The 24,823-nt window shown below is 39.9% G+C and overlaps 1 protein-coding gene across 3 annotated transcripts in view; it reads left to right on the plus strand.

Annotated features, from left to right (window-relative positions):
* NR3C2 (nuclear receptor subfamily 3 group C member 2) overlaps positions 1 to 24,823 on the plus strand; it is a 363,135-nt gene that overhangs the window by 309,260 nt on the left and 29,052 nt on the right. For all 3 annotated transcript variants that reach the window (XM_023227427.2, XM_023227400.2, XM_023227421.2), the window contains 2 exons: positions 10,202 to 10,332; positions 16,266 to 16,423. In XM_023227427.2, the coding sequence (XP_023083195.1) occupies positions 10,202 to 10,332; positions 16,266 to 16,423 (289 nt within the window). The remainder of the gene's footprint in view (positions 1 to 10,201; positions 10,333 to 16,265; positions 16,424 to 24,823) is intronic.

The following is a 24,823-nucleotide window of genomic DNA, read 5'->3' on the forward strand; positions in this document are numbered from 1 at the left end:
TTTTTTTTTTTTTTTTTTGAGACGGAGTCTCGCTCTGTCGCCCGGGCTGGAGTGCAGTGGCCGGATCTCAGCTCACTGCAAGCTCCGCCTCCCAGGTTCCCGCCATTCTCCTGCCTCAGCCTTCTGAGTAGCTGGGACTACAGGCACTCGCCGCCTTGCCCAGCTAGTTTTTTTGTATTTTTTAGTAGAGACAGGGTTTCACCATGTTAGCCAGGATGGTCTCGATCTCCTGACCTCGTGATCCGCCCATCTCGGCCTCCCAAAGTGCTGGGATTACAGGCTTGAACCACCGCGCCCGGCCTGAGATTCTTGTTTTTCTAATTTTCAAAACATTTTAGTTGTGATTAAAAAATACATATAACAAAATTTGCCTTCTAACCCTTTTTACGTGTACGGTTCAGTAGTAGTAGTATATTGACGTGCAACCAGTCTCCATAACTTTTTCATCTCGCAAAACTAAAACTGTACTCACTAAACTAATTCTGCTTTCCCACCTCCCCCCAGCCCCTGGTAACCACCGTTTTACTCACTGTTTCTATGAGTATGACTACTTTAGATAGCTCATATAAGTGAAATCATGCAGTATTTGTCTTTCTCTGACAGACGTATTTCATTGAGCATAGTAGGAAGGTTCATCCATGGTGTAGCATATGTCAGAATTTCCTTTTTTGAGACTCAATATCCCATTGTATACATGTTCCTCATGTGTATCTATTTATCTGTCAGTGAACACTTCGGTTGCTTCTATCTTTTGCCTATTGTGAATAGTGCTGCTGTGAACAACAAATAACCCCTCAATGGCCTGCTTACACTTCCGGCAGATTCATTAAGTAGAAGTTAGCATTAAGAAAGAAGCTTTTTCCAGGCCTACAGTTCAAGGCCCATGTATCACATGAGTCTTAATAAGAATGATCAGTAACAAAACATGGAAGTCATCTTCAGAATCCATCTTACAAAGATGCAGAGTTTTTTCTGCAAAGGGCTATTTCTTGGCAAAGTTCAATGGAGGCATAATGTTAAATAATGTTTGCAAAATGCACTGCTTTAGAGGCCTGCCTGTGTGACTTCCTAGTGGTCTAGCCAAATTTCAGGGGTAACACCTTGGAAGACCATTAAGGAGTTGCGTGGTAAGCATGCCCCTGAAACTAGCCAACTCAAAGGTGAACTCAACTGAGCCCTTGACAAGATCAAGGCAACCTCAGAATAGAGGTTGCTGATGAGAACCTGGAATGAGAACCTGGAATGGGTGGGAAGTTTAAACCATCCTACAGATTTAGACACTGGAAGGTGGAAGAGCCTCGCTTGTCTTCTCACTGTGGTGGATGGCCACTACAGGAAGTGTCCATGAAGGTGTTTAGACTCATACTTAGAGCTCCCGAGTTCTGCAGGTGTTCATAGCCTGGAATGCTTTGTAGTTTGGGCTTATCAGATATCTACTTCTGTCAAAGTACAACATGACTATGATGCTATGATTACGTTTAATTTGGAGAAATAATTTCTCAAATCAACTACTTCCAGAAGGACTTCCAGATACCCTAATGGTAAGCCAGTACCTAAAAAACAAGAGTGTTCCTTTTGACAGCCATTGGCTGATAGGTTCAATGGACTCATCTTATAATGTGAAATAGGGTGACATGGTTGACATAATGATGGTAAGATAGCATGGGTGGGTCCTGTAGATAAAAGAGTTGTTCAGATTGTTTAGGTGCTCAGTTAAAAGCAGGCAGCCAGTACCCAAGTCATTTAAATTTTGAAAGCCCTACCCACACTCTGATTTTAATGGACCTTTTCTAATTGCCACTATTCTTACATGAATTAAACCGCATTTCTAACCCCAAATTCTCTCCAAAGCAAGAAAAAAATACTGTCTAACTCCCATTTTTCACTTTAGTCCCAAGTGAATCAGATTTGGAGAAGTTAGATAATTTTAACTTAATATTTTAAAACTATTTCCAAATGATCATATTATTTTAGTTTAGTACAATAGATGTTCTAAGAGAAGACCAGATGAAGTTATAGCTACAAATAAAGTTGGCTTCTTCATTAAAAATTTCAAGTTTACAAAACTATTGAAGTATTTTTAAAAAAATATTTTAGGACTATTGTCATAGATTTTAACCCAACCTCTAGAGTGGGTCTCTAGAACCACTTTGGTGGCTGTGTTTATTTATCCAAAAGTAAAGTTTTTATTCTGTTCCTACAAATAAGAAGATATTTAGAAATGGCTGACATGTGCAAGTATATTAGTACTCACGGTTCTTAAGTACAGACTAGCAGCCATCAGTTACTCAGGTCTGATGTTCACTATATGACTGTTTTCTATGGTAGTAATCTGTTACCACATTTGTATTAGTTCACTGTTCAAGGGTGACTTTTGGTCATGCATTTACTTTTGTTTTACAGAAACATTATACGAGTTTGCTCCTCTTTCCCAAAGTAGTCAGTATATTTTTACATTCTATTCAAAATGAGGTAAAATTATGACATGAATAAAAGCATGAAGCAAAGAGTATATTCTGTGAAGTGATATTGCAAAATTAATACCAATATTATGCCAAAAGATTGTCCTTGTTTCAACTTCTTTGGATGTACTTTTCTATACATTTAATTTAATTGTGCAAAAAAATGCACAATCGCACAAAAAAAAAATGTGCAAAAATGATGTGATATAAAATGCATTTTCAAGATGGCCTATTTTCTTGAAATTTCAAGCTATATTGAGTGCTCCATATTTAGAGAATTCGATTTCATGCAATGGAAACAGCAATGGAATTTGAAAACCCAAAATGTTACCACATAATGGGTAGCAAAGAATAAACAAATGAGTGACTGTAATAACAAAACATTGCAGGTACTGAATAGAGGGAAAAAAAGAGCCAAAAATGATTACTCAGGCTGGCACACAGAGAAAGGAAAGTGCATGAGTTTTGAAGTAAAAAAACCTGAGTTTGGATCCTGGCTTCACATGTGCCTAAAATTCCTTATCATGAACATGAGATTAATTCCTCACAGGGCATTGTGAGATTTAGCAAGAAGAAATTTAGCTCTGGTGTGTGACGGGTAATCCATAAATGATAGCTATGGAGACTGTAGAGGTTATTTAGTTAATACCTCACAAAGAGTTAAAAAGAGATGCTGTTCATACTGAAGTGGCAAAAAATGCTTTCTTTAGGTGTGTTGTCACACGTTAGTGTTCTAATCTGTTTTCAAGTGGAATCTGAAGTCTCTCTTTAACCTTTAATCTGTGTGTGGATGTTTTGTTAACACATCTGTTAACAGAAATGCTCTGACGTGGAGGTGTTTCGTTCTCATATTCTACTCTAGGCAAGTTATTTCTGCCTTCTGAAAATCTACATTATCTCTGGTTTTTCCCTAGATTTGCCATCTTCTATATAGAAATAATTTAAAATAATAACATAATATTGTATTCCTGAAAACTCATTTTAAGACCTTGACTCCTTGGTTTGTTTCAACCAAATGATCATTGGTCTCTTAAGAAGCATTGTATTCTCTCCATGATTTCCAAATAAAGCTAACATGTGTGAAGTATAATTTAAGAGCTTCCATATAATTAGTTCATACATCCCTGCAAGATTGGAATTATTATTACTATTCCAATTTTATATGTGATAAGCCTGAGATCTCAGATGCTTCATGATTGCCAGATCACAAAGCCAGCATGCTGAAAAGCTGATGGGCTGTGCCCCTCTAGGACCTGCTGGGGCAGAGCTAGGGATGCCCCGTTAAGGAATCAAATGCATATAAGCACACGTTTCAAACTGCACAGTATGAAATGCATGTTGTGTTATGCTCCACAGACATCCTCATTTTCCAATTTGCTTTACCCGCGTCACAATCTAAATCAGTCTCTCTCTCTCAAAACTTTTGTAGAACTTCATAAATGCAATATCTAATTTTGTGGCCACTTGATAATCTTATATAAATCGCTAGTATTACTTTTCCTTCATCATCATCATCATATGCAAATCTGTATGTTTTCATAGCCTTTAACTGTTCTCTGTTCTCTTTTCCTTTCCTTCTATCATTCATTCATGAGAAATACTTAGCAAAGACTGACACATAGCACTTGTTTATCATATTCTTTTTGACACTTACAAAAGTTAGACATGGATCCTTTCTTTAAGAAGTTTGCAGTTACCAATCAAAATGATGGAACTAAACTGAGCTTTTAATTTTTTTTTATTTTTTTGGCTCTAAACACACAGAAATTCTGCATTTAAAAAAAAAAGTCTTAAATATATAGCCAAGCTCAAAAGAAATGTTTTTAAAAGGTGCAAAACTAGGAAATTCATAGACAGGGTGCTTTAAAGCAAAACTAATGCCACAGATGGTCCACTGACTACTGAATGCAGATATGTGCTTGAGGATGGGTATTAGAACACAAACAGGGAAAGGTGACAGGAAGCCAGACTCCAACAAGGCCAGTGCCTGAAATAGAGCCCCCTGCATAAATCTAGGGTTTGGCAAAGATTTCGCTGTCTACTAACAAGGACAATAAAACTAAACCAACCAGCCAGCATGGCAAGGAAGCTGAAAGAAATAAGAAACAGAAACCTGCACCACATAAAGTGTGGAGTCTAAATTTAAACTACATGAGTCTTGCAAAAAGTGTTTAAGCTGAAAAATTAGCATAAAAACTGCTCCAGAACAAGTAAAATGCTTATACCCATGACAGCCGCAAATGCTAAAACCCTGTAGAGTCCCATCCACAAGCCAGAACCCATGGGATTCACCTAGAAGACAATACATGCCAAAATAATACTTGTTAGATATGCATATTAGCACCCCCCAAATTTGAATAAAACATCTGAAAGAAACTATAAAATTAACATGTTTAAATATCTAGATATGTAAAGGAGAAATACCTATGGAAAAGAACAGAAATGTTTGAGAGAGAATTGAATAGAGCATTTCTCAGCTTCTCAACATGAAAAATACTGCCACTAAAATTAAAACACTGTACTAAACAGTAGATTATATGGAAAATAGATCTGAAAAAATCACCTAGGAATGCAGTAGAGAGAGATAAAAAGCAAGAAAATATGAAAGAGAGGCTAATGTGGAAGACATGAGGAGAAGGTCCAACATACTGCTAACTGGAGTTTAAAAACAAAAAATAACAGGAACAGGATGGGGTGATGTTTGAAGGGACAATGACTAAAAACATTTTAGAACTGAAGGAATACTTACATATGCAAGTTGAATAAGGACACTGAGTCCTGAACAGGAGAAATAAAAATCAGTCTGCACCTCAGTACATCATCATGAAACTGCAGGCATCATATAAATAGAGAAAAATTTTTATTTTTTTTTTATTTTTTATTTATTTATTTATTTTATTTTTTTTTTTTTTTTTTGAGATGGAGTCTTGCTCTGTCGCCCGGGCTGGAGTGCAGTGGCCGGATTTCAGCTCACTGCAAGCTCCGCCTCCCAGGTTTACGCCATTCTCCTGCCTCAGCCTCCCGAGTAGCTGGGACTACAGGCACCTGCCACCTCGCCCGGCTAGTTTTTTGTATTTTTAGTAGAGATGGGGTTTCACCGTGTTAGCCAGGATGGTCTCGATCTCCTGACCTCATGATCCGCCCATCTCCACCTCCCAAAGTGCTGGGATTACAGGCTTGAGCCACTGCGCCCGGCCGAGAAAAATTTTTAAAGCTACCAGAGAAAAATGCAGGCCACCTTCAGGAGAACGACAATTAGACTAACAGGAAATTTCCCAAAAGCAACAATTAAGGCCCAGGTGTAGTTGAATACTATCTGCAAAGTACTGCGGTAAATCACCTGTTGAGCTAGAAATCCATAGCTTTTTAAACTATCATCCAGGAATGAAGGTAAAATAAAGACATTTTCAGACAAATTGAGGCTAAAGACATGAGACCTGAATTTTTGTTTTGTTTTGTTTTGGAACAGAGTCTCGCTCTGTCACCCAGGCTAGGGTGCAATGGCCGACTTTGGCTCGCTATTACCTCTGCCTCCCAGTTCAAGTGATTCTTCCACCTCACCCTCCTGACTAGCTAGGATTACAGGCACCTGCCATCAGGCCCAGCTAATTTTTGTATTTTTGTAGAGATGGGGTTTCACCACGTTGGCCAGGCTGGTCTTGAACACCTGACCTCAGGTGATATGCCTACCTCGGCCTCCCAAAGTGCTAGGATTACAAGCATGAACCACTGTACCCAGCCCCTGAACATTTATCAACTAATCACTGCTGAAAGAATTACTAAAATACATTCTTCAATAAGTAAGAAATTGAACTCAGGAGTAAAGTGCAAGAAGTGAGGGTGTTCGAAGAAACACTGGGGAAATCTAAGCAGACCTGGAGTGTGTGTGTATGAGAGAAACTAGATTTAACAGTGATGACTTAAGGTGTAAACACAGCATGTATAGCTTCTAAATCCTGTAGAACCATAGCAGAGGGGGCCTGTTGGGGGAACCCATCCCTAATATTTCAGCGTAGGTTCTTTCTATTTTCCATAAGTGTCGGCTAGCTGAGAAATAAAGAGAGATAGTATAAAGAGAAGAATTTTACAGCTAGGCCACCGGGGGTGACATCACGTATCAGTAGGACCATGATGCCCACCTGAGCCTCAAAACCAGCAAGTTTTATTAAGGGTTTCAAAGGGGGAGGGGGTGTAAGAACAGGGAGTAGGTACAAAGATCACATGCTTCAAAGGGCAAAAAGCAGAACTACTAATAAGGGTGTAACAAAGATCACATGCTTCTGAGGGAACAGGACAAAGGGCAAAAGCAGAACCACTGATAAGGGTCCAACAAAGATCACAAGGCAAAGGGCAAAAGCAGAACTACTGATAAGGGTCTGTGTGTTCAGTGGTGCATGTATTGTCTTGATAATTTTTTTTTTTTTTTTTTTTTTTTTTTTTTTGAGACAGAGTCTCGCTCTGTTGCCCAGGCTGGAGTGCAGTGGCCAGATCTCAGCTCACTGCAAGCTCCACCTCCCGGGTTTACCCCATTCTCCTGCCTCAGCCTCCCGAGTAGCTGGGACTACAGGCACTCGCCACCTTGCCCAGCTAGTTTTTTGTATTTTTTAGTAGAGACAGGGTTTCACCATTTTAGCCAGGATGGTCTCAATCTCCTGACCTCGTGATCTGCCCATCTCAGGCTCCCAAAGTGCTGGGATTACAGGCTTGGGTCACTGCGCCCAGCCAGGTAAATATTTTAAACAACAGAAAACAGGGTTCGAGAGCAAAGAACCCGTCTGACCACAAATTTACCAGGGTGGAGTCTTTCCCCACCCTAGTAAGCCCAAGGGTACTGCAGGTAACCAGGGGGTATCTCAGTCCTTATCTCAACTGCATAAGACATACATTCCCAGAGCGGCCGTTTATAGACCTACCCACAGGAACACATTCCTTTCCCAGGGTATTAATATTCCTTGCTAGGAAAAGAATTTAGCGATATCTTCCCTACTTGCACATCTGTTTATAGGCTCTCTGCAAGAAGAAAAATATGGCTCTTTTTGCGTGACCCCGCAGGCAGTCAGACCTTATGGTTGTCTTCCCTTGTTCTGTAAAAATCACTGTTATTCTGTTCTTTTTCAAGGTGCACTGATTTCATATTGTTCAAACACACATGTTTTACAATCAATTTGTACAGTTAACATAATTATCACAGTGGTCCTGAGGTGACATACATCCTAAGCTTACGAAGATAACAGAATTAAGAGATTAAAGACAGGCATAAGAAATTATAAAAGTATTATTTGGGAACTGATAAATGTCCATATTAAAATGAAATCTTCACAATTTATGTTCCTCTGCTGCGGCTCCAGCTGGTCCCTCCATTCGGGATCCCTGACTTCCCACAACAGGAGGCTAAAAATCTAGATCTATCCAATGAAAGGAAGAGAAAGAGAAAGAAGGGAAAGAGGAAGGAAAGTAAGTTAAAATGGTAGAGAACATCCAAACTTGTCAGTAATCATGATAAATAAAAACAGATTAAACTGAGTTATTAAAATACAGAGACTCTCAGATTTCTGAATCCAGCCTTTTATGTTTAGAAGATATACGTGAAATATAATTACGTGGGAAGTTTGAAACTAAGGGATCAAAAGAAAGGTGGACAGCACACCTGGCAAGTTCTAAACAGAGCAAGAAAAAGAGGCAGACAGCGAGAAAAACAATGTGAAGATCAGACAACATTTTTAAGGCACAAAATTATTAGGCATAAAAATGGTGTTACTCAGTGCGAGAAGGAAAAAATGGGTAAATGTGGTAAAGATATGAAGAGTCAAATCACCACAGAAGATACCCAAATGATGAGTAAATGCTGAATCTACTGGTGATAATGGAAATGGAAATAAAAGCAACCATGTGCTATCCATTCAACCTCCCATCAAATGGAAAAAAAAAAATGAAAGTGGATAATGGCAAGCATTGGTGGGGATGTGGAGTAAGGGCATGCTCATGCTCTGCTGGTTGGAATGAAAGCAAGAGACATGCGCAAATCTATGACTCAGAAGTTCTGTTTTCATTCTGTATCCTATAGAAATGACAAGGATATTCTTTGGGCATCATTTGTGATAGTAATAAAGAGCAAACAACCCAAGTGTCCATCAGTAGTGCAATGGATAAGTAAAATGCAGTACATTCAAACAAATGAAGCTCGAAGCAGTTAAAATGAATTAACTTAGTTTCCTGTATCAGAATAGATACATCTCAAAGTTATTGTTGAATAAAAATAAGTTGCAGAAGGATGTGCATATCTAATTTCAAATTTACATAAAACGAAGCAGTACTGTATGCTGTTTTTGTAGATACACACATGTGTAGTGAAATACACACATCTGAGAGGAAATGATAATCACCCAGACTGGGTGGTTCCCTTCTTGAAAGAGGAAGAGATGGATAGGATCGGGGAAGAAGGCAGAGTGGGCCTTAACTCTGCCATGTTTAATTTTTAAAAATCTGATGCACATATGGCAAAAATAGTAGCATTTGTTTACACTGTTAATTCTGGATGGTAGATTCGGAAGCTCCTGCTGTTAGCATATGTGTGTTTAAAATATTTTCTTAATTTAAAATGGCTTCTAGCTTATTGGGGAAGAGGAAAGATATATAATAATGCAGAGAACATGTGCTGTGTTTCATTATGGGTTCCTTATAATTGGCATTCAGAGTTGAGATGCAAGAGATTTCTGCCAATTGAGGGGAGCCCTAGAATCCATCCTGGAAGAGAGATCCCCACATTGCTTTCCAGCAGACGCTGCCTGCTTTCAGTCACCCTTTAACAGATCCACCATCCAGACCTCGTTTTCTGTTTCTTTGGCCTTTGTCAAGTCCTTTCCCATTTTTCACCAATAGCGTCTCTTTCACTTTTTATGGTCTGGTCGCCATGAACCAGTAGTTACCCAGGGCCTTACAAAAGGTTTATTACTTTGAGGGAAAACATCTAAAAAAAAAATAGTGATGCCTTGCTTACTTCTTAAGCAAAGAGAAAATAATGACTTCTGTTTTTAGATAACATGGATTTTTATGGAAGCATTTAGACAGTGGTGTGAGGGTATTGTTTGGTTGTGTGTGTGGAAGTATTTGTATATGTTGTGCCAAACTCCCTTGTCATTTTTTCTCTTTATCAGAGAGATTCTATTTGGTGTTCTCACCTTTTAAAGTATTTTTTAATTTCCCTTTTAAAATATGTTGATGTAAATAGTTAATAACATGTTCCATGACCTCTGTAAGGAAGGCCCATGGAGAAATAAGATTGGTCATCCCCGTCCTATGTTCATAGCATCTAGCCCAGTCCTTTCCTATAAGTGCTGAATATCTGTGGCTGAAAAGGAACAAGAGTCTGTGGGCTTTGCCCCAGATCACAGCAGCTTCTCTGCTTTGTGGATGGTCTCACTATGACACACTAAAATCCTAATCAGTCAGTATTACTCTTGACATAAAATGAAATCATGGCATACTTTGAAAGGGTTGGTTTCAGTGCTCCTGACACATTCTCACAGGGTACAAGTAAATGGCCCAGCAGTATTGGTCTAGAAGCAATTTACCAATCACTATGAAAAGCGTCTAACTTGTCTTTAAAATACACATCTGCTCCATGCTGAAGCCAAATGGAGAATTCTGAGTCAGATCTCTTATTAAGCTGCCTCAGGCTGCCAGTCTGGGTTTGATAATGAATCCTGCATTCTCAGACATTTTCTTCTTTTCCTTTGCAGAGAGAAGATGCATCAGTCTGCCATGTATGAACTATGCCAGGGGATGCACCAAATCAGCCTTCAGTTCGTTCGACTGCAGCTCACCTTTGAAGAATACACCATCATGAAAGTTTTGCTGCTACTAAGCACAAGTAAATTGATGCCCATCCTGGCACTGTTTCTGTACTACCAGATCATCTTCCCCATAGGGTGGTAGCCTATATTTATTGTATTCAGGTAGTTGGTACCAAAAACAAAAACAAATCAAACAGAAACATTGAAGAAATTGGAGGAAGCCTTTGACCTTTGATAAACTAAGTTACTTGCAAACTATAAAGCTTTGGTCATATGAAAGAGCATATCCCAACATTCCTTCATCCATCCAGCCACTCAATGTTTATAAAGTATCTTTATGTGTATAGTAGGATTGGGCAATTCAGGAAACACAAGGGTTAATGAAGCACAGTCTTTATCCTCATGGAGTTTATACTCAAAGAAAAGTTCAAAGATTTTTTTTTTTTTTTTTTTTTTTTTTTGAGATGAAGTCTTGCTCTGTTGCCCAGGCCAGAGTGCAGTGGTATGATCTTGGCTCACTGCAGCCTCCACCTCCCAGGTTCAAGCGATTCTCCTGTCTTGGCCTCCCAAGTAGCTGGGATTACAGGCATGTGCCACCATGCCTGGCTAATTTTTGTATTTTTAGTAGAGATGGGCTTTCGACATGTTGGCCAGGGTGGTCTCAAACTCCTGACCTCTGGTGATCCACTAGCTTCAGCGTCCCAAAGTGCTGAGATTATAGGCGTGAGCCACCACGCCTGGCCAAAGATATCTTTAATACATGTGGAAAGTAATTATTTACTATGATAGAGGTAAGGAATGTAATGGTGGTTCAAAGAAGGGAAGAGCACATTCAGTTCTGGGGATCTGGGGAGGGACACGTGATGCAGCTGGATCTTGGAGGGTTTTGCAAGGGCTGTAGGTTGGATAGAAGGTGTGAGATGGCATTGCCGTGAACATCAGTATGAATGAATGTGGACCTGTGGGGAAGTCTATATAGGCAGTAACACTTAGCGGGGAGGGGTTGTTTTGCCTTCCAATTCTTTATTTTATTTATGTATTCATTTATTTTTTAAAGGTGCATCAAGTTATATTGGGTGGAGGAGTCATGGAGAATAAGATTGGGGAATAAGATTGGGGTGTTGATTAGACCAAAATATTCAATGTCCATTGAAGAAATCTGAGTGTCATTAGGTGGGCAGAAGAGGGCAATGCTGAAGGCTTTTGAGCAGTGGGATGACAGGATCAAAGCCGTATTGTATGGCTTTATAAGGGTCTCTCTGTTGGAATAGATTGAAGAGGAGAGAGACAGGATGGGAGAGAGGCAGAGACAGAGAACTTAGCCCAATTGGAAGCACAGAGACCTGCTGGGAGCCTGTGGAAGTAATGGGGAGCATTACCATGACTGGTAGTATGATGGACAGGAGCAAGTGGAGTCCGGAAACATTGTTGAGTTGGCCTTGGCAGCTGCCTAGGAAGGGAAATAAAAGTGCTGTGGGTCAGAGTGACACAGATTTTGAGCACAGAGAAATGAGTAGCCACAGTAGTGATGCCATTAATAGGAATATGTTAACATCAGGACTTGGAGTAGATTGTGTGAAGTGTAAAATGAGTTCTGGTTTGGATAGGTTAATTTTTTGATACCAACTCTGTGTCCTGATAGAAACAGCCAAAAGATGGGGAGAACTGGGGACTGGGACTGTGAAGACAGGTTTGAGCATGGAGATATAAATTTGAAATTATCCTTATAGAAAATTGTAGTGTAATTCCAACGATGAGTGGGGTTACCATCATCCAGAGAGAGCCAGCGGAGCTGTGTTACAGGAGGGTAGCAGAGGCTGCAGGACAGAGACAGAACTGTCAGAGAGGTACAGAAACTGGGAGAGTATATGGTATTGGAAGCCAGGAAGTGAGAGTTTCCAAAAGGGGTGTAACAAACAGCATGGCCTCCACAGAGAAAGTTGATAACCCTGATAGAAGGCCACTGGAGTTGACCGTTAGGCATCGGGCAGATGCTCGCATGCCAGGGACTTGCTGATTGATGAGAAGCTTTTTTGGGCTTCTGGAACCAAGTATGGGAGGAGAGAAGTTGATGGCATAAAGTGCCAGAGGAGACAAGAGAGGACAGGATTAGCTTTGACAAGGATGTGCGGCAGTTGTAACTCCGACAGCAGCACAGGAATTTTCCAACAGAGGGGAAAGAATTTGAGGAAGCTCCCATCAGATGAGGGCGAGACCCAGAAAGATGACAGGAGACAGTGTGGAGAGGAAAACTCTGAGCCTTATGCGATGGCCACTGAGGAAACTGAGAAATGTTCCAGATGTTAAGAGCCTGAAAGGATGCCACGGCAAGTGGCATGGACTTCAGAGGAGGAGAGAGTGCCTAGTGACAACTTGGAGTATCCAGTCTGTGCCTAGCCCTTGCCATGGGTCCCTGAAACAGAGGTGTGGGTGAAGGGGCAGTGATCAGTAAAGTCATTTGGAGAAAAGAGCCAAGACTAGCCAAGGTACTCAGGATTGAATGCATATGAAGAGCTGCTGTTTCCAGCAGAGAGGGCCTGGGCCTGCAGAAAGTAAGCTGGAATCAGGTAGCGATCAAAGCAGGAAGAGGGGAGGCAGTGGTGACATGTGTAATCCTCCTGCTTCACCTATGTTTGGCACCTTGCAATTTGCAAAGTGTTTTTCCATATATTATCTAATTTAATGCTTAAAATCACCCTGGGAGATTGATAGGCCTTTTCTAAAGTTGACAAAACGGAGGCACATAAGTGTGATGTGTTGAATGTCCTCTATGAGCTAGGATAAAACCGATGGCTTGGGACTTTACCTCTAGTGTTGTTCCTGCTACCCTAAGAGCAGGCACCAAGAGGCTGAAAGGCAGGCGGATGGCAGGTGGCACACAATGGCAGCAGTGAGGGCGGAGTGTCCAAAAGGCAGAGTCGCAGACTCCGTAGCAGAGGGGGCAAACTGGCAGTCCTGGTAGGGAGGTGGGGCCAGCAGTTCACAGCTGTGTTTTATTTGGCCAGCACAGGTTTTTGGGGTTGCTTTTGGCCTTTTGTTTTATTTTCATTGAATTCAATTGCCCGGGGCAGGGCGTGTTCTCTCCAGTTTGCCACAGGCCCCACCATTCCTCAGTAATTACACCCAGCCCCATCTCCCGCTGCTCTCGTGTTTACAACCCCTCACCTGCAGGGTCCTCCTCCTGCTCCACTCTTCACCAAGGTTTCTGTTGTTCCTGATTTATTCTTTCTGGAGTATAACTTTGGAACTATAATCTTTAAATTCACTGAAAATGATTTTACTCTTCTTCCAAGCTAGGTCATTAACCATTACTGGTTAGAAAAATGTTTAAAATTATGACAAATGGATGATAGAATACAAATGAAACATTTTTTAAAGTGCTTGTGATACTAATTCTTTATGAATGTTGACTACTAAATCTAAATTGATGTCTTATCCTTTTACATCTTTTTACATATTCACTCAGCCCATAATAGATTCTGATATCATTTTGAAGCTACTTGAATTAATTTATTAGCCCCCAAGTAGCTCAGTAGTTTGAATTCTGATTTTTTTCAATGCAGAAAAAGCAAAATGAAAAGATAGGAAAACATAGGTAAAGCATTTTATAAACCATAAAAACTGCAGGCTTTAGTAAGCTTGTTTGGCTAATCTGTGATAGAACACATGAAAATTTTTCATCTCAGGAATGTCAGATGCACACCTGATGTCCAGTGTATCAAAGTTTTTCGGGACTGACATCAGAGGCTCTCATGTTCTTGAGGAAAGCAGACAGACTTCCACCCCAGTTGCCTCTTTGCTCTTCTCCAGATTTTGGATGATTTCCAGCAGCTCTGCTGCATTTAATAAGTAAATTCAGAAACTCTGGGCAGAACTCCAAAATTTGAGGTTTTGCTTAAGTTCTCTTTATTTGTGGGTTGGTTTCAACTTCTAAAAAATCTGGCTGGGAAACTGGTACGCTATATTTCAGTTACAGCAATAATATATAAGTAATACTGTTTGACAAGTTGTTATAATTTTTAGAATTTTTGATCCACAACTATCAGAAATGTAAATTTGATTAATCTTAGATGTACCAAATGGTATTGAAATATAATAGTGAAACTTATTTATTCTACCACTAGTCAACTTTTCATGTGTGGGGTGATGTCCATATAAGTATCTATAATGAAAAACTAAACATTTACTTTGTGCAGTTTTACAACTTAAATGCTAATCTGTGGGTGGGAAGTGTAAGATATTTGCAAACTTTTCCTGTCTTTTAGAAAGTTTTAAGTTAACATTAAAATTTTGGTAGAAATTGGATTTATGATTTTACTATTAACGTTCCGGTTATTACTGTTCTTTATGTTTTTTTACTTTTAAAATAAAGTTTTATTTTAAGGAGAAAAAATACTATTTGTTATATAATGGATAGCATTTAACATTTAATGTGAATGTCAAATATTTTAAACCATAATATTGTGGCAGCCTCAGGAATTTGTGCAGTTACTATTAGGGATTTACTTTTCCCCTCACAAAAATAGACTTAAATAAATGACAAATCAAACTCTCAACAATTAAACTCAAGAAGATTCTTAACATAATAGTAGAAGTTAATTTGCAAGATAATCCATCTTTTTATAGGATAACAGGGTTTATTTGGAAACAGCAGTATGCCTGGCTTCCAGGGTTGCACACAATACTCAGAACCATCTCAAAGTGCTGATGACCAAAGTAAATAATTATTTATACCAGTTATGGGAAATTAGAAAATATAATTGGTAATTAAGAAGCGAAAGTAAGAGCAGTTTCAAAATCAAAATGTTAATATCCCAAGATGAATTTTCGTTAGGTCTTTATCTCCTAAAAATAAAATTCTAAGTGATTTTCTTATTCAGTGTTAAGGCATAAACATAACTATTGGCTATAGTGGGAAAAAAAATGCTTAAATTCTGTCCTACACCTGGACTTCATTTCTTAATAAAGTACTTTCACAAATGTCCTGGGACCTGCTTCTCAGCGGGTCACAGAAGCACTTGATAAGCTTACAAGTCCTGAATTTCAAAGTATTCTTTTTTTAAGTGAATTTTTAAAAAAACATACAAAAGCTAGCCACCACATAAAAGGAAAGAAGAAAATATTATCCTTAGTTTTCTACCTTATCAAAGATACAGATGAACATGGTTCATTCTCTTTGAAAGTTTTAAATTTTGCCTTGCGTGCAGAGCCACTGTTGGTGTTCCCTCCTCACACACATCAACCAGTATACATGAATCCTAACTTGCCAATACCTCAGAGATAAGAAAATATATTTTAATGTACAGACGCTTTAGATGAGGTTGTACTGGGAGGTCACATGCCTTAGTGGTCATGCGATCCTGGTGCCAGGTGGATAGAAAGTGCTTCTTTGTAAGCAGCATCCTCCACTTCGTAGATGGCCAGTTCCCCCGAATGTCTTTAATATTTGAACTTGAGAATGAAGATGCTGATTTCTAATTCTAGCCCCAACCTAGATTGTCTGTGGCTCTTCAGTTATCCTGGAAAATCAAAATATATTTTCCTATCTCTGAGGTATTGGCAAGTTAGGATTCATAAACACTTGGATGACCAGCCACAAGGCAATGTGGCATTGTGGTTAAGAGAAAGGCTTTGGAAACAGACAGACCTAAGTTGATACCACCCCTTCTCTGCCTTTTTTTATTGTGTCCATGGGCAAGTGATTCAGCCTACAGTGTTCAGTTTCCTCATCTGTAAAATGAGAATGATATAACAGTTATGTCCTAATATTGGTGTCAGGGTTAAGTGAACTAGTCTGTGCAAAGTGTATGATAAGACACATCTGATAAATAGTTGTTGTTCTTTGTGTATGTATGTGTACAAGTATTTGCCAGTAGACAACGGCCATATTTATTCATAAATGCAGTTGAGATTTAGTGTCTAACCTCAAAATCAGTATATGGCCTTACCTGCTAAGAAGCTAAAGTTGTTTTCCATCCTTGAATTTACATGTCTGTTTTCCTTAACGCAGTTCCAAAGGATGGCCTCAAAAGCCAGGCTGCATTTGAAGAAATGAGGACAAATTACATCAAAGAACTAAGGAAGATGGTAACTAAGTGTCCCAACAATTCTGGGCAGAGCTGGCAGAGGTTCTACCAACTGACCAAGCTGCTGGACTCTATGCATGACGTGAGTAGAGCCCCTCCTTGGTTCCTAAGTGAAGGATCAGCAACCACATACATGCTGTTGACCAAAGGAAAGAGAGACTGAGAGTTTTCAGGGTGTCATGCTAGACCCCTGTTGATTCCATTAAGGATGTCACCATGTCCAAGGGGCTGAAGAAGAGACCCAGAGCCAGGGAATGAAACATAGGGTTTATTGGGTACTTACATAAAGGATGGGCCAAGAGTAGTGCAAGAAAACCACTCCCATTTATAAAAAGCATTCAGGTTATATAGCATTTCCGCCTAGCAACCTCCATTTAACCCATGACAAAGGGCCTCGATTTCCTGGACGACCTACATTCCAAAGAATGGGCCAGGGATTCAGATGTCCTCTATAGACTGGGAGTGAATCTCCAGGTTGGCCACTCCCAGATTCCTTAGCTTAGAACTCTGAACACACATTCTTCTTAAGCCATAGGGTCATTCTCAGGGTATGCTTGAGTTATTGCTGTCAGGTGGCATCTGCCATACACAGGGCTTTGGGAAGAATCAGGGTAAATCATCTGTTGGAAAGCAGCAAGAGTTAAAAACTGATTAAGTTTAAAAAAAAAATTTTTTTTTTCAAATAACCTTTGGAACAAACCTCATTGACAGCAGAGAGTATTCCCTGGACCAGGGAAGGCCCTCAGATTTGCCACAGGTGTCAGATTGAGTTTCACATTTTTGCTTGCAATTTAGGAAATGTTTGGTTAATAAAAATGTTTGCTTTAACATTGCATAAATAGTGTCCATCTTCTACAACTGTTAATCTAATAACCCAATCTTTCAAAAACATTATTAGTGGTTCAGGGCCAGCTTGGATCATCTCAATCTCTGCCAACTTTTGAATCTTATATTCATTATTCTTCATAGGAGTCACCTTTCTTGTCTTGTGTCAATACAGAAAGGAGATTCTAAACTTGTTTCTAATTTAATCAATTATAGATATAGCCGAGGTGGTTTTAGCAGTTTCTACAAAATTTTGATTTGGATAACTTGCTTTGTATGTCATTTAAAATATGCTTCTTGTTTCATTTTGCAAGCAGCTTCTCCAGTTCTGGCTCAAAGAATGTTGTACGCAGTCATACTAATTTAGTTCTTCATATTTGTGAAGTTTCCATACTTTCTTTTGGAGAATTTATTGCCTAAGTTCAGCCTGTAAGATCTGAGTAGTAAACGCTTTTAAAAATATTTTTCTATTAAGGAAAATGTTGACAGGCTTGATGACCAGTATTATAATGGTGTTATTATGGAAATAATGGTCCATCTTTTAGAAATTCCATTATGACAGCAGAATGTTATCTCTCTGTGGCAACTAATGGCATAAGGTTGATTGATAAAAGAATGCCACTTTCCAGTGTTTTACACTGAGACCCTGTGCATATCATTTACCTCTGCTTTCTCTGAACTTTTCATATGACAAAAGTCAAATTCCCACAAGGCGAACTCAGTAATAAATAGTTTTGCTAATTGTCAGTGGCTTAAAGAGTGTGACTTAGTGGAAAATCTTAGAAATAAGAGATGATGGCAAGCAAGGCTTTGGGGAACACAGCAAATTATGCTCTTCATGACTCACACAAAAGGAAATGCAGGAAACTGGAGCAAAGTCTTCCTACTCGTTTTATGTTGAAACCACAGATCATCTACATGAGAACACATAGCAGATTTACTTTCGTCTGTTAATTTCGTTGAAAGCCCTCTGAGTAGAGAACAGAATGGGGGTTTTGAGGTTCTTTCTTAAATTCTCTTATTTGTACAGTTAGGCTCAAGTGCAATATCAAAATTCATGTGATTATAGATGAAACATTCTGAAACAATTTCCATGTAATGAGGCTGACAACAGAAGTTAAACTTGGTTTTTCAAAAGCCCTTCAGAATTGACTTTCCTTAAGCAGCATAGCACAATGGAAACACTGAGGCCTCACCTAGTGGTTCATGGGTCAAAATCTCGTTTGCTAGAGATTTTTTTTTTTTTCCACCAGCACTTGGCATAGATAGGAACTCAATGAATAGTTTTTTGAATGGCTGTATCATAAATGCTATTTTATGCAAAGTTTCCCAAAGTAAATTAGTGTCCTTCGGGGTTTCTTAATTGAGGTAGAACTGATGCAGTTCTAAACTGAACAAATTTAAAGTTCACAGTTTTATAAGTTTTGACTTCTATACACACCGGTGAAATTATCACCACAATCAAGATAGTGAATGTATCTATCACCCCAAAAGTTTTCTCCAGCCTTCGTTTAATCTTTCCACCTACCCTTCTTCTCCTCAATTACTTTCTATATTGCTTCTGTTAATAGAGATTAGTTTGCATTTTCTAGTGTTACATATAAATGTAACAATGCAGTATGTAGACTTTTTTGGTCTGGCTTCCTTCACTTAGCATAGTTATGTTGAGATTCACTCATTCCATTTAATATATAAATAATTTGTTGTGTGTGTGTGTTTTTTTTATTGCTAGTTTCCCATTGTATGGATTTTCCCCCAATTAATTTGTGCAGTCACCTATTGATGGTTGTTTGGGTTGTTACCAGCTTGGAGGCTATTACAAATAAAGCCATACTGAGCCTTTATGTACAAGTCTTTGTATGGACATATGCTTTCTCCTTTCTTGGATGAATGCCTTGTAGCGGAATACCTGGGTAATGTGGCAGGTATATTTTCTTTTTTTTTTTTTTTTTGAGACGGAGTCTTGCTCCGTTGCCCAGGCTGGAGTGCAGTGGCACAATCTCGGCTCACTACAAGCTCCACCTCCCGGGTTCACGCCATTCTCCTGCCTCAGCTTCCCGAGTAGCTGGGACTACAGGCGCCCGCCACCACGCCCGGCTAAGTTTTTTGTATTTTTAGTAGAGACAGGGTTTCACCGTGTTAGCCAGGATGGTCTCCCTCTCCTGACCTCGTGATCCACCCGCCTCGGCCTCCCAAAGTGCTGGGATTACAGGCGTGAGCCACCGCGCCCGGCTAAGTATATTTTCATATTTAAGAAACTGCCAAGCGGTTTTCCAAAATGGTTGAACAATTTACTATTTCCAAGAGAAGCATGTGAGGTTCAGATTGCTCCACACCCTTGCCGACTCTTGGTGTGGTTAGTCGGTTTACTTTCAGCCATTCTAATAGCTGCACAGTGGTATCTTACTGTGGTTTGAACTTGGTTTCCCTGAAGATTGATAATGGTGAACATCTTTTCATGTGATCATTTATCTTTATGTCTTCTTTGGTGAAGTGTCTGTTCAAGTCTTTGGCTTATTTTTCATAATTGGATAATTTGTTTTCCGATTGCTGGGTTTTGAGAGTTCTTTATATTTTCTGGATGCAAATCCAGATATCTGACTGTAAGTATTTTCTCCCAGTGCGGCTGATCTTTTCATTCTCTTAGCAATGTCTTTTGAAGAGCAGGAGTTTGCAATTTTAACTAAGTCCTGTTGATGTTTGTTTTCTGTATGGGTCATGCTTTCAGGGCTGTATCTGAGAAGCCCTAGTGTAAGCCAATGTCACAGAGCTTTGCTCTGTATTTCCTTCTAGCATCACTGTCCTTCACTGCTAGCCTGTGTCTTGGAAATCATTTTTTCATGGTCTTTATTTTGAGTACTTTTGGTTGTTTCAAATGGAAGGGTAATTTCAATTCACCTCACTCCACCTTGGCTGGAAGAAGAATACCACTTTTTCAGAATCATTGGAATCATTTTAATTCTAAAAGCTTTATTTTGAAATATCAAAAATGTTTGATCTTAAAGGTGGCCTGACAGAAGCATGTTGAATACTCTATTTATATTCCTTTTCCAGACAGAACATTGAAAAGTGCATTGTAAGTCTAGAGGGACCTTTCTAACATTCACACTTACTCAGACTTGAGACTGCCTACAGCTTTTTCATTAGAGTAAATTAGTGAATCAACAGTTGTGGAATTTTCTCTGCGCTGGCTCTATACTCAGAGGCTAGTTCTGATGGCCTTGTGAAAAAAAGAGCATTTGTTTCTAAAGGTCACACACATAAGAACCTTTGACTGTAGATCAAAGTTCTGCTTAAACCGTGTGTGTAGTATGCCAGCTCTCAGGATACATCCACACCGCTCTCAGGACACACGTGGATTTCTTCCACATAGTACACATACGTGCTGGAAGAATGGTCCCAAGGTGGGTGAAAGGCACATTCTCTGAAAGAACAGGTTGATAGTTGAGTGTTTGAATCGGTTAACAACTTTAATGAATCATAAGCCCTCTGAACTTCAATCTTTCCCCAAAAAAAATTTCAAACAAAGCAGCTGTGGTAAGGATACTAGGAGTAGATGTACTTTTGCATTGTAAATGTTTAGGTGTCATATGTAAAACATATGGAATCCTTACTCTCCCAGAAAGAAAGAATTGACAATAATAATTTTTTTAGTTCTTACTAAGAATAGCAATTTCCTATGAGTGAAAGAAGCTTATTTCTAATGAATTTATTGCTAACTTCTATTCATTCTTAGAGAGATCAAGAACTATTTATGTTATGGTCATTGTGTAGAACAGTAAGTAACAAAGATGGTATTAATAGTACCTCTTGAGGCAAAAATTGCCCTTTTCCTATTAAACATATGTTGCAATTTTATGTCAGTATACACACTTAGTAAAAATGTGCCTCCTGCCTAGCAGTATAGACAGCACTGCAGAGGATACACAATATGATACCAACCCAACCCCTGATAAATAGTGTGCATAGTATGCCAGCCCTCAGGACACATGCACACAACTCTCAGAACAAACATGGATTTCTTCCACATGGTACACATATGTGTTGGTAGAATGGTAAGCTTGGAGTTTACAGAGGCAACTGGAGCATAATGCAAGGTAGAAAGTAATCAGGTGTTCAAACGAGTTCCCTGGATGGTGGGACCCCTGAGAGCGTGTATGTTTATGTATTCATCTGTTGGTGAGCCCTTGCCACATTCCCAGGACCAGTGGGCCAATGCAAACAGAAAGTCTGTCCTTAGTAATCGATAGAGGACGATGTTCATCTCATTCAACAAATACTTGGGTGTCTAAAAGTGCCAGGCAGTGTCATAGGAGGGAGACACCCCCAGACAGAGCAGCCAGACACCACCTGGAGGTCACAGGACAGCGTCCTGGGACCTCCGAGGAGGTGGAGTTATGGGCTCACTGACACTTATTCTACATTGGAACCAAGCCTTGTGAAGAAAGCAGAGGAGCTGTGCTGGGCAGGGGTCATGGAAAACTTCCAAGGGAGCGTCAGAGGATCCTTATTTAATGGAAGAAGAAACAGTCCCAGAGAGTGATTTCTTAAGTTCCTAGATAGCTGGTGGCAGCCAGAACTTCCTTGACTCACTGCTGAGTGCTCCGGACGCTGCCATTATGATAGAGAGCACTTGTGGCTGATAGCAATTGCTCGTTTTTAGGCTGGGCTGGATTTCAGAGATCAGAAAACCATCATCTAGGAATGTTAGGGACAGCTGCGCCGCCCACCGGTGCTCCAGATTTGTTTGCGTCTTCCCTGGCATGTTCTGGAATTCATCGGTTATGTGAGGTGCAGAGTTACATCTTGAAGGCAATCAACCTTGTTTTTATTAAAACATCGTGTGTGTAGCAGATCCCAAAACAAAATGTTAGTTGACCTCAACATGAGCTGAGCAAGCCTTGGCTTGGAGGCGTTTGCTTCTGTGCATGACCATTAGACCTGGATGAGAACCTACCCCTGGGCTGGGTAGTGGTCAGTGTCTCACTGAGATGCTCTTCTCTGCATGACAGAAGGAAGGCCTCTGAGGATCCCACTGCTGAATAGCTGCCTTCCATGCCTCCAGGGGCCATGCTAGAAGCTGACATGGCTCTTCTCTAGCCAGGCTCTGGGAACCATGGCTTCCCTGCTCCTAGAGGGGCAAGGTGGGTGGTGTGAGGAACAGAAATCCGGTGGTGCAGAAAATACTACATGTACACACTGGGGAGATGTCATTCTTTAGGTGAAAAGGGCGTTAAGTATCATTGACATGGCTGGGCGCAGTGGCTGTAATCCCAGTACTTTGGGAAGTGGAGGTGGAGGTGGGCAGATCACTTGAGGTGAGGAGTTAGAGACCAGCCCAGCCAGCATGGTGAAACCCCATCTCTACTAAAAATACAAAATTAGCTGGGTGCAGTAATGCGGGCCTGTAGTACCAGCTACTTCAGAGGCTGAGGTGAGAAGATTGCTTGAGCCCAGGAGGCAGAGGCTGCAGTGAGACAAGATTGCACCACAGCACTCCAGCCTGGATCACAGAGCAATACCTGTCTCAAATAGAAAAGCAAAAAAATTGTCAGTGAGTCAAAATATCTCACCAAATGAGATACTGCTACAAGCAGCAGAGACTGTTCACAAATTATTATTATTTTTATTTTTTATTTTACTTTAAGTTCTGGGATACATGTACAGAATGTGCTGGTTTGTTATGTAGGTATACAGGTGCCATGGTGACTTGCTGCACCTATCAACCCAACATCTAGGTTTTGTTTTGTTGTTGTTGTTTTTGAGTTCTAGGGTACATGTGAACCACATGCAGGTTTGTTGCATATGTATACATGTGCCATGTTGGTGTGCTGCACCCATTAACTCATCATATACATTAGGTATATCTTCTAACGCTTTCCCTCCCCCCACCCCTCCCCACAATAGGCCCTGGTGTGTGATGTTCCCCTTCCTGTGTCCAAGTGATCTCATTGTTCAATTCCCACCTATGAGTGAGAACATGCGTGTTTGGTTTTCTGTTCTTGTGATAGTTTGCTGAGAATGATGGTTTCCAGCTGCATCCATGTCCCTACAAAGGACACGAACTCATCCTTTTTTATGGCTGCATAGTATTCCATGGTGTATATATGCCACATTTTCTTAATCCAGTCTGTCACTGATGGACATTTGGGTTGATTCCAAGTCTTTGCTATTGTGAATAGTGCTGCAGTAAACCTACGTGTGCATGTGTCTTTATAGCAGCATGACTTATAATCCTTTGGGTATCTCCCCAGTAATGGGATGGCTGGGTCAAATGGTATTTCTAGTTCTAGATCCTTGGGGAATCACCACACTGTTTTCCCCAATGGTTGAACTAGTTTACAGTCCCACCAACAGTGTAAAAGTGTTCCTATTTCTCCTCATCCTCTCTAGCACCTGCTGTTTCCTGTTTTTTTAATGATTGCCATTCTAACTGGTGTGAGATGGTATCTCATTGTGGTTTTGATTTGCATTTCTCTGATGGCCAGTGATGATGAGCATTTTTTCATGTGTCTGTTGGCTGTATGAATGTCTTCTTTTGAGAAATGTCTGTTCATATCCTTTGCCCACTTTTTGATGGGGTTGTTTGTTTTTTTCTTGTAAATTTGATTGAGTTATTTATAGGTTCTGGATATTAGCCCTTTGTCAGATGAGTAGATTGCAAAAATTTTCTCCCATTCTGTAGGTTGGCTGTTTACTCTGATGGTCCTTTCTTTTGCTGTGCAGAAGCTCCTTAATTAGATCCCATTTGTCAATTTTGGCTTTTGTTGCCGTTGCTTTTGGTGTTTTAGACATGAAGTCCTTGCCCATGCCTATGTCCTGAATGGTATTACCTAGGTTTTTTTCTAGGGTTTTCATGATTTTAGGTCTAACATTTAAGTCTCCAATCCATCTTGAATTAATTTTCATATAAGGAGTAAGGAACAGATCCAGTTTCAGCTTTCTACTTATGGCTAGCCAATTTTCCCAGCACCATTTATTAAATAGGGAATCCTTTCCCCATTTCCTGTTTTTCTCAGGTTTGTCAAAGATCAGATGGCTGTAAATGTGTGGTATTATTTCTGAGGACTCTGTTCTGTTCCATTGGTCTATATCTCTGTTTTGGTACCAGTGCCATGCTGTTTTGGTTACTGTAGCCTTGTAGTATAGTTTCAAGTCAAGTAGCATGATGCCTCCAGCTTTGTTCTTTTGGCTTAGGATTGTCTTGGCAATGCAGGGTCTTTTTTGGTTCCATATGAACTTTAAAGCAGTTTTTTCCAATTCTGTGAAGAAAGTCATTGGTAGCTTAATGGGGATGGCATTGAATCTATAAATTACCTTGGGCAGTATGGCCATTTTCACGATATTGATTCTTCCTATCCATGAGCATGGTATGTTCTTCCATTTGTTTGTGTCCTCTTTTATTTCACTGAGCAGTGGTTTGTAGTTCTCCTTGAAGAGGTCCTTTACATCCCTTGTAAGTTGGATTCCTAGGTATTTTATTCTCTTTGAAGCTATTGTGAATGGGAGTTCATTCATGATTTGGCTCTCTGTTTGTCTGTTACTGGTGTATAAGAATGCTTGTGATTTTTGCACATTGATTTTATATCCTGAGACTCTGCTGAAGTTGCTTATCAGCTTAAGGAGATTTTGGGCTGAGATGATGGGGTTTTCTAAA

The sequence above is a fragment of the Piliocolobus tephrosceles genome, chromosome 3, assembly GCF_002776525.5.
Source record: "Piliocolobus tephrosceles isolate RC106 chromosome 3, ASM277652v3, whole genome shotgun sequence".
Taxonomy (NCBI): domain Eukaryota; kingdom Metazoa; phylum Chordata; class Mammalia; order Primates; family Cercopithecidae; genus Piliocolobus; species Piliocolobus tephrosceles.